The 11,011-nt window shown below is 31.6% G+C and overlaps 1 protein-coding gene across 1 annotated transcript; it reads right to left on the bottom strand.

The window, feature by feature from the left end:
* Positions 1-3,983: 3,983 nt before the first annotated feature.
* LOC100788136 (protein trichome birefringence-like 14) lies at positions 3,984-9,105 on the bottom strand. Its single transcript, XM_006593893.4, has 6 exons — positions 8,848-9,105; positions 7,988-8,142; positions 7,402-7,719; positions 6,774-7,022; positions 5,786-5,981; positions 3,984-5,346 (listed from the first exon to the last, which is right to left on the bottom strand). Exons 1-6 carry the CDS (start codon positions 8,862-8,864, stop codon positions 4,518-4,520), a joined length of 1,764 nt encoding a protein of 587 aa, XP_006593956.1. The 5' UTR covers positions 8,865-9,105; the 3' UTR covers positions 3,984-4,517.
* Positions 9,106-11,011: the final 1,906 nt, after the last annotated feature.

Genomic DNA, 11,011 nt, shown 5'->3' with positions numbered 1-11,011 from the left:
TGCATTTTGGATTTATAAATAAGAAAGGAAAGGTGGGGGGTCAGTGTGGGGCCTCTTCAAGTACCCGTTGGAACTGCGTCTCTTGAAACGCGTTTTGATATCATGTCGGCAAGTGGAACGCTGATTCGGATTTCTTTTATTCGATTGATTAGTAACTTGCAAATTAGCTGCATTATAATCACAATAATGCTGGACTCTAAATTAATGCCATGCACTGTTGCATTCAATTTCCAAGTCGCTTCTAAATTGTTTTGCTTATCCATTAATAAATCTCCCTGCGGACTTCACCGTTGCTATGGCCCTGCTAATCAAATTATTATGTCTTCGGACGGTGATCCCGGCGTAGTCAACTTGCCAGACTTTCCCATGTCAATATCCTGCATATTTTTTAAATTTAATTCAACTTGTTGCTTTTTTCCTTATATTATCATCATATTATCTAATCATCATTACTCAATTCATCACACATATTAAATTTGTGAACAAAAATTGAACTTGATCATTATATAACACATAATTGGAGAAGAACGAAATTTTAAGTGTAATTAAATCTCATATAAAATTTGTTTCATGGTTCATCCAAAAAATCTTAATTATCATGGTTATAAAAATAAAATCATCTGAGAGTTTATAATTATATATTATCAATGTAAATTTTTAGTTTTCTATAAATCTTGGATTAAGAATCTTAATTTTTCAAATTTGATATCTATTTAAAAAAAATTGTGAATGTTTTTTAAATAGTTTCTTACCAAAACTTTTTATAAAGTGAGGTAAAAATCTTACTTTTTCAAATTTAATGTATTTTTATGACAGTAAAAATATTATATTATTCTTATTACATAATTCTAAAAAAAAATCTGTAAGTATTTCTAAAGATCAACCAAACAAATTGTATTCATTATAAAAAAAAAACATGATTCTTAGGATTTCCAAACATCAAAATATTTCTCTCCTAACAAACGTGTCATTCTATTTTCCTTAAAAAAAACGTCATTACGATAAGTTTCTATTGATGAATCTCATATGAATTTCCAAATTATAGATAAATCTTAGATATATGAGCACTATCATGCGAATGCTATTATGACCGTGCTTTTGGGTATAAAAAAACTGGAATTATGTTTAGCTAGAAATTAGCTATGCTATTGTTGGGATAGTTTATCGGCCTATAAAACATGAGCCATGCACAAGAGTGTGTTCTCCACCCTGGGAGAGCTGCTATATATTTTAAAACCAAGTTTATCGACCTTGATGACGAGACATTAAAGCATTATGAATCCCACGAATTTCTTGGCTATCAAGAGAGTTGTCTTTCTTCATATTTTGAAACCAAGTTCAAAGGAGGAAAAAAAAAGAATCATTATGAATTCTTTGAATTTCTATACCTGAAAAGTTAGTCATTGGCTTGAGCAACATGTAAATTGGGTATTCAGTATCAATGAAAAGATGCAATTAATCAAAAAGAGGAGAACTGGTTTAGAAGAAGCAATGACTACCTTTTCAGGTATAGAAATTCAAGGAATTCATAATGCTTTTATGTATCGTCATCAAGGTTCTCTATAATAGTTGCATTTAAAACATATAATAGTTCTCCCAATGTAGAGAACACACTTGTTGTACGTGACTCATTTTATAAGCGAGTAGATGTTGAAGCCGAGTGGAGCAGAGCACGATGAAGATGATGCACCTGTTATTGGGTTACGATGCTGGTTCGGGGTGCGAGGTGAAACTCGGATATAGATAAGATATTGTTTGCGCATAAGATAATATACTGTACGTGGATTTAAAACACAATAATGTACGCAAATAAAATAAGATATCACAAGTGATAAAGTGACAACACACATGTCAGTTGCGAATCCACTTGCTGGTTCATAAACTATATCGCAGCCAAGGGTGGATCCAGCATATTTTCTCAGTGGGGGCCAAGAAATAGTTGGTAACATTTTTTGATAAATTACCACTTTGTTCCTAAATATAAACTAATAACATTTTTTTGTGTGTGCGAATAAATCGGTAATAATTTAATCTTAATAGAACAAAAATTCTAATTTAGTTATTAAATATGTAAAAAGTATGATAATTATGTATTGTCGCTAAGTTTGGTGAAATTATTTTATAATTAAGATGTAATGTTCAAATAATATTTTGATGTTAAATTATATTTTTCAATGACCAATTTGATATTAAGTGGATATAAAACATAATTGTTACACATTTTATTTGTTTGTGGACTAAAACTGATTTTCTTTGTTTCAAAGACTAAATTATCATTACTTTACACATTTAAAAAGACCAAAATAATCATTTATTTGATTTTTTCACAAAATAAAAATAACACATGCTTTAAAAAAATATAATGTCATGAGAGAAAATCCAAATACTAAAAAAAACTAAATAGTATAAAATAGTAAAATTAGTAACAATTTTTTTAATTTCTTATATTTATTTTGCATTCATTTTAAGAAAAAAAATATCTTATGAGGACCATACCTATTTTTTATGGGAACAAAATTTTCTTTTATTATCCATATACAAATAAAAAAATAATTTGTGTGGGCAATTACCCCCACACATAATTATCCATATACATACTCATGTCATACAACGTTCATCAAAACAGACTTATATATGATAAATAGCATCAATTTATAGCCTACCAGTAATTGTCTTCTGGTTGGATTCATTTCTGAACTCCAACACTTATAATAAGCTCACTTGTATTTAAGAACATCCCACTTGATGAAAATAAAATCTTCCTAAAAACAAAAACAAATTAAAATAAATATACAAATAATCACAAATTAAAATAAATAAATAATTTAAATAAGCAAATTAGCATTTAGTTTCGCATAGTTCTATAAATTCGGACATCTTTGTTTTCTGGTTTAGACTAGAAAAGTGATCAAACATCCACCAAAACTTAATATACGAATCCATTCCTGCCAATTGCAAAGGAAAACAATATCAATACAATAAAATGGGATTTCAAATTTAATGAGGGAAATATTAAAGGAGAGAAAGAGAAAGAATTGCCATCATTATTGGCTTTATCAAAATAGAGAAGCCAGTCGAGGAGATTAAAAAAAAAAAAAGACAGCTAAATTAACCATTTTTCAAGGGGAAATTGAAAAAGAAAAAATCAGATTGCTGTCAACCAATACCAAAAAGAGAAGAAAAAAACAAAATCCTTTCTTTATGATCCCCTATCAATAAAAATGAGAGAAAAAAAAACCAATACCGTAAAAGATTGCACCTTTGAGTTTCGAGAACAACAACAAAGTATCAACTGAGTTTCGGGGAACATGGTTACGGCCTTTAGAGAAAGCGGGAGAGAGTTAGAGTAACTGAAAAAGATGAAATCTTGCGCAATGTATATGCTCGGTAAAAAATGCACCTTTGAGTTAAGAGAAAACGAGAAGAAAAACAAGTTAGAGACATACTACTCATTCTAAGCATTGTCTACTATTTGATTAAAAACTAAAATTGAGTAAAATTTATTAAATAAAAAATGAGACCACAACATAAAACATTTCTTTATTTCAGTCAATAATAAAAAAAATTGTATCTAAAAAACATGTTAGACAATATGTTACTAAAATTTCTTAAAAATTAATACAAAGTTTTTAAATTGTTTCTTTTTTTTCGCTGTTGAGTTGGATGTGCTAACAAGCCCAACCGCATCCCGCGAAGGAAACATTAAGCAACACTATCAGCTAAGTTCAAGGATTAGGGGTAGTATATATATCATTGCTCACTTGTGGTATAGAGAAGATGCACATACATTATTAACAGACAAACTAACATCATGCTATTAAATACGTTTGCAACGTATTGTCGGGCCTATAAGTAGATCGATGAGCACATAAAAGAGTAGTCAACGTAACTATTGCACTCAGAGACCCCACTAGCCACTATTAATATGGTCCCTGGTAAACTGTAGAGTATATACGTATAGTACATTCAGCGTGAAATGTATCGAAGCTTTGAAACTCTATGATATATGAAAAATCCAAGACTAATAACTCACTATTCTGTTCCACCCTGCCCGATTTGTTTTTAAAAGGAGAGCAAGGGTGTTTTCCTGTTCTATGGACTTCAACCTCCAATTCAATACATTATGAAGAACTCACTCGGTAACAATCTTCAAATGCTCCTATTCTGCAGATTTGCCTATCAACACTCTTTTCAACTAACTTGCTATGTGCCGGCCATATGAAGGAGTAATTAATTTACATGGTAAGTAAGTTATACTACAGAAGACCTCAAAATTTGCGTAGTCAAAGTTAATTTAAGACAATGTACATAACAAATCTCTGCATCGTACGACTTCAAATATCTCACCAGATCAGCTCTGAAGTACAAACTCAGCTAGGACACATTGCAACCTCCATGACTGCGTCCTCTGCAAAACTATAGTTTTCTTTTAAAGTGAATGACCATTTCCAAGCGAAGGAATGGTTGTAACTTTTTCAACGCCAACCAAATACTCTCCAGCCAACATAATGAGTAAACTATATTTGAGCAAATAGTATTTCATTCCATGTATCAGGAACACCAGGCAAACACCAGTGTAAGCAATCCTGCACCCCAGGCTTCGCTGTAAGACTGAACCGTGATATATGACCCTCATCCCTAAGCTGAGAAAGAGCTGTTATGTCTAAGAGCTTAACCCCTGTTCCCTTTACCGCACTTGCAGCACCTTCATCAATAGACTCCTCTCCCAATATTTCCTTTCCAACGGACATGGGTTTGGTATTGTCACAACTGCCTCCTGTGTTCCAGTCCCCACCAACAAAATGCCTAGGAGAGATGGAACGATAGAATACCTTCAAACCTGGATATTTTGGAAGCTGTGAATTCGCCCAACTTACAACGCTGTGAATTGTAAGATTCTTGGCACCCCAAATCACTGCTATCTTCTTATCAGTATTTGGCACACCACCGACATGCATTACCCATCTATTAGCTGTGAGCTTTCCCCGATTCCAGTGGTGACCTGTGTTGAGAACCAGGACATTGAACTTGTGGATATATTGGCGCAAGAATGCTGGTGGCCGATCAAGATGCATTGCATAATCCGTGTTTGGGTTGTTTACATCAATAGGTTCAACATCACAGAGGCTTGCCGACCAGTAGTACAGGATGGTAGTATTAGTGCTTGAGAAGCGGAATGCCCACCCACTAGGGCGGGCAGAGCCCTCAGCTATAACCAATCCATACTCCCTCCCCACATCTTCAACCTCAAGCTTATCCTTACCACCAGTGATCATGCACATTAAAGACTGGAACTGCTGCCGGCCCAACGAGTCTCCAACAAAAGCCAGAGTTTTGTTTTGCATCCTGAATGCACAAAGATTATCATCAATTGATCATGTTTATTGACTTTTACTGTTGAACCCAAAAACAGGCCAATAAAAAGAACTCAATGTAGATGGGAAGTTGGGGGGAATTTATTTTCTAAATCAGAGGAAATCCACAAGAGTAAAAATGGCATCTCAAGAAACATCAGTCTTGTCATCTGAACAAAAATAGACTAAATAAAGTAACATGACTACCATGCTAACACATGACCTCATCCAAAGCTGACCAACCCACCCCCTTTCAAGTCAATTGAGAAGCATCATCCTTTTTTCAAAAAAATATTGAGAAGCATCCTATGCCTCCATCATTTTAAACGAGTCTATGGGTAAAAGGAATTGAAAAATCATAATGTTCAGCATCAAATTGTACACAATTACACAAAAGTTCAATCTATACATGGATCAAGAGAATGAAATACCTTCTCAAGAATTTAGAACCTTCAAATTCTTCCATTTGACAATCCTTGGGTTGCCACCGAAGCTTCTCATATTCAAAATCAGTACGTTGCATCAAGCGGCAAGCCCACATCCCTGATAGCCACTGTTTGCAACCAAAACCTGAATACAAAGGCCGGTTGTTGTCTGGGACCCATTTTCCTTTTGCGTAGTTACAGACTGGATAAAGAGTCAACAAGGAACATGCATTAGTTATCAATACTAGCAAATATTGTTTATGTGCATGGTGCATTGCTCTTGTGGAAAAATAATGATTTTTGATGGATGATGGAGCAAACAGGTTGTCTAATATGAGAAATTTATTTTCACAGGAGTAGTCTCTGGAAATAAATTATGTGTTGTTAACTAATAACTACACATACTCAAAGTTAGCGATTGAGTGCTACCAGAATAATAGGTAATTTACTCACAAATGAAATGGGGAAACAAACCAGCAAACATTCTAACTTAAGATAATTATAAAAGGTTTAAAGATTTCTTGAGGGAAAAAAAAGAAGTTTCTAATAAAAGTTAGGAGATTCCCTTCATTAGGAAGCACATTGTTGGAAAATAAGTTGAAGAACATGTATCAATTTTCCTACACCTATGTGCCCGTTTAGCACATCTCCATAACCAATTCCGCTTATTGTGACACATATTCCAACGTAAAATCATAAGCTGAAATTAATTTAAGTGTACACTAATTATTTTTTACAGTTCAAAATTAGTTCCACCAAAATCAATTCTTCTCAACTATGAAACAAATGGACCTAATGTTTCAAGTTATATTTAGAAAGTAGAAACTTAAAAAACAACTAAGTTACTTAGAAAAATCCAGAGATATTCTTTAAAAGGAAGCTCATTTTTTATAAAACAAGTTTAAATGCATGTATCAACTTCCTTTCAACTTATCCCCCAAGGAGAGAAACTTGGCAATGGAGTTTTATAGATGATTAGTGAAAAGACCAGTACCTTTATTTTCTGTAGCATTATTCCAATTGTTGTCTTTTCCACCAGTTAAAGAGATTATTTGAGGAGATTTAGTCACAAAATCATTTCTATGCTTATTTTCTTCTTGTCTCAAACTTTTTTCCCCCTCAGCTTCATTTCTTTTAGCCCCAGATGATGTTGGGCTGGAAAAAGTCTGTACGTCATGATTTTTCTCACCTTCCAAGATTCTCTTGTGTTTTGCTTCATCATCTGGCACACTTGAAAGAATTTCTACACCATCACAACAAAATTTAAGATTTAGCCCCAAGAAGACAACATGAAATTAACAGAGAGGGAAAGTAAACACAAAGACCACTTGGTAATGGTTGTATTTCTAAAAGGATGGAGGCATCTAATAGATGTATTTTCGGAAGAAGTTGTCTATATCTAACAATACTTTTAACTCAACCCTATCACTCTGGCTTAGCACAACGTTAAGTGCAGAATTCTGACCAATACAGCAAACAACAGGATAAGTGAATAAAGCAGGCCCCATATATAAAGGACACATACATTCTCACATGCTCCTTTGATAAAGGGCATGGTACCACATCATGAGGTAGTGTAAACCCTTTTGAATCATAGAGGATTAAAGTAAACAATATCTTACGTTCGGTATATGAAGTTGTTTTGGTATTACTTTCACTCATGTTCTTTCCAAAAGAGCTTTGTGCAGGAACTGTTCGCGATGCTCCCTCGAGATTTAGTTCTTCTGTTTCATTGAAGATCTTCTCCGTTGCTAATGATGAGCCCTCTTCACCCATGTTCTTTCCAGAAGAGCTTTGTGCAGGGACCGTCCATGATGCTCCCTTGAGACGTAGTTCTTCTGCTTCATTGGCAGTCTTTGCCTTTGCCAACGGCGAGCCATCTTCACCCAAATGTGGATCTGGTTCTAGCACCTGGTCTGAACGACGACTAGCTAAATGATCTGCAAACATGTAAAACAACCCCCTTAAAAATCAGTACTGAGAACAATGCAAGGGGCATTATTCAGCATGAACTTTCCAATCTTTGGTACAAATTCTATTCCAGACAGTTGTTCAGTCAGTAAATATTAATTTTTAAGGAACATTAACAACAAGTCAAATACTTTTACCTTCATAAAAGAAATATATAAAATTAATATTTGTCATATTGACAGGATATAATATCAGTATTTTTCAATGAAAACAATTATTATATAAATGAAAGTAAACCTGAAGGCAGTTGCAGTGGTGGTGTTTGAGGAGGAAGAAAGGCACTAAGACCAGGCATTTTCTCCCATGACCATAAAATGATAGTTACAGACATGAGAACAATGGAAATAAGCGAAATTTCTTTACCCCTTAATCCATTAAAGCCTACCTTCATCCTGCATAAACATAAACATAAAATTGCAAATAAAAAACAAGTGAAGACATGACCTAGAAGCAGTGGAAATAAAAATAAGAATAAACAATGTTCTAACAAGAAAGAACAAAAAACTTCACTTTCAGCCAACAGAAGAAACTAGACAATAAAGCACATCCACGTTATAAAGGCAAGAAAATCCTCACAAACTGACAACTGTTAACAACACACTATAAATCAACAAAAAAAAACATTTATTTGACAGTTAAACCTTAACCCTGTGTTTTTATTAGTTTGGTCATCCCGATTCCCTAATAAGTAGTTTCCACTCCCTCCTCCGCCTCCTCCTGTGCATTCGAATTCGCTTCTGCTCTAACATATCAAACAAGAAGAACCCAATCCAAATTAACAATTGCCAACGCAAAAATGGCTCTTTTCCTCTTCTATTATGTCCCATTCACCCTCTCAATTGTGAAACTCAGATACGTCACCGTGATCTATATCCAGCTCTTCACATTTGTCAGAAACACACAAATTTACAAAATCACTAGAAACACACACACACACACACACAACGGTTTATGTAGTGTCGGACAATTTGCGGCATGCAGAGGAACCCTAAAAACGAAATAAACCCAAATCGAAGTTGACGAGCTAGCTAGCTAGCAATCATTAAAAGACACAGATAAATTAACAATGGATCTGGCAGGTTTATAAGAACTTGCACCTGTTTCGGGTGAACATGAAAAGGCTCAATTTGCAACTTTGCCAAATCTAGAAGAAATCAGATGCCAAACAGAGAACAATGGTTCATTAAATAGTTAGTTAGGAGAATGAGAATTTAGGGTGAAGAGAACAAAATACGAATCTATGGATAAATTAATAGATCAATCGTATAAAGAGAGGAGAACAGCGGGGATCGCGGCCAGACATGAACTTTATTAATTAAATACATTATATTATCATAATATTATGTAACTCTTTCCATTCTTTGTTACATATGAAATATCTAGTCCCTTAGTACCACTAAAAGTTATACTAATAATTGTTAATTATTTGTACACTTTTTATTGGTCATTTTTATTTTTATTAAGTAACTATCATAAAGTCAATTGTATACTTTTATATTCTATTTAACTTCTTTTTCTTTCTTTGTTTTGTTTTCTAAGATAAGAATATAGAGGCCCAAAGTATATATCATTCCTCTAGATCGTATCGTGTTTTTGTATTTGATTAGGTTATCTTTATGCTTATAGAGATTATTTTAGGAAATATCATAATGTATTGTTAATTTTTATTAGTAGGAATTAAATATAAGTAATAGAAGGATTATAATAATTCACAAACTCTCGTTCTGTTTAACTAAATTATATTTTAAATATAAATATATCGTTATTTATTATGAAGAGTGATGTTTTTTGAAATTTTGAAGACACTTTAAAATGATTTCAGGTTAAAAGACATTTGTGATAGTTAAAATATATTTTTATATTATAAATTAGAAAACATAGTAAGAATTTTGTATCTCTTTTTATCGTATACTATTAATACTCTCTTTTTTAATGTTCATTTGATCATATATTTATTCTCTTTTAATTATTTCAAATTACTCTTATTTTATCTATATTTCTATCATTGCCTTTTTTATTGGTATATAGTTGATGTTTTAAACTACTTATTTCTTCAAATCTATTATCTTTTATCCATATCTCTAAATTGAGTTTTAAATCATTTTTTTATAAAGGAAAACATTAATATTTAAAAATAATCTTGTTTCACAATTTAAATTATTTATTGTAAATCTAAAATATAATTTATATATTTTAAAATATTTATTTATTATTATAAATTTTAATTATGTAAAATAAATATTTATCTTATGTAATGCACAAGCTAAATATATTAGTTAGATTATTACTTATCACACTAATTGTATGAGATCTTAGACTCAAATTTCATTAATGACACTGGGCGCAAAAAGAAATGGAGCTAGTAGATAATTTATAGATGTTTTTATATAAAAAAAAAAACTCTTAATAAGTTGAAGTTTTTTTTTTTTTTAAAGAAGAAGTTAAACTAAACTCTCGCCTATTCTTGTCTGATCATGTTAATAAATTATTTGAGTAATATTTATACATGTGATGTGTGATTTAAGATTGGAGATAAGATTTAAACGCTCACCTTTTTTTTCTAAAAAAAAATTGAAGATAAAGTTATTCTAGGAATAATTTTTGTTATATTGTTAAATAACATTTTAGTATATAGTAAATTTTAATAATTCGACTATTAAATATTTTTATAATATCTCACGATCATGCAAATCAAATTTCAGATAGATTGAACATATGAAGTTAGATAATTTTATAGTTAACATTTACTTACATTTAAAAAAAAACACATTACATGTTAAATTGAATTTAATTAATAAAGTACTAAATAGTTTTCAAATTTTATAAGAAATTTATAAACTAAAACTATTTAATTAATAAGAAATTTTAATTTCACGATTGTATTATAAATTTAACATATATAAGGAATTATTTCAAGTAGTTTGTTTTTTTGGTATATATGATCTCATTCTTCTATTATAAACGATCTCATTGCATACGCGTCATTCTTAAAAAAAAAAAAACTACATTACAATGTTTAATCAATAAAAATAAATTTTAATTTAATAGTATATGAGAAGAATTTTATATTAGAATCATGTATCATTTTTCTTGTCTCCTTTTCTCTTTAACGTGCTGTGACTTACTACATAAGATTTTCTATCACCTCCGCTATTGTGTTATTATTGTTGAATCCCATTAAGGTTACATGTCAAAGTTAACAAACCTTAAGAGTGTTGGAAGAATTTAAAATTTTGAGAAATTTTAAATTTTATGAATTTT

This window comes from Glycine max, chromosome 13 (genome assembly GCF_000004515.6).
Source record: "Glycine max cultivar Williams 82 chromosome 13, Glycine_max_v4.0, whole genome shotgun sequence".
In the NCBI taxonomy this organism is placed as follows: domain Eukaryota; kingdom Viridiplantae; phylum Streptophyta; class Magnoliopsida; order Fabales; family Fabaceae; genus Glycine; species Glycine max.
The sequence above is the reverse complement of the archived record's forward strand: the minus strand, read 5'-3'. Positions and strand labels throughout refer to the sequence as shown.

Coding starts and splice junctions, on each gene's coding strand:
- LOC100788136 (XM_006593893.4), bottom strand. Junction 7,023..7,401: donor AACAACTTCATATACCGAAC/GTAAGATATTGT, acceptor GTGATGGTGTAG/AAATTCTTTCAAGTGTGCCA. Junction 5,982..6,773: donor TAATGCTACAGAAAATAAAG/GTACTGGTCTTT, acceptor CTCTTTATCCAG/TCTGTAACTACGCAAAAGGA.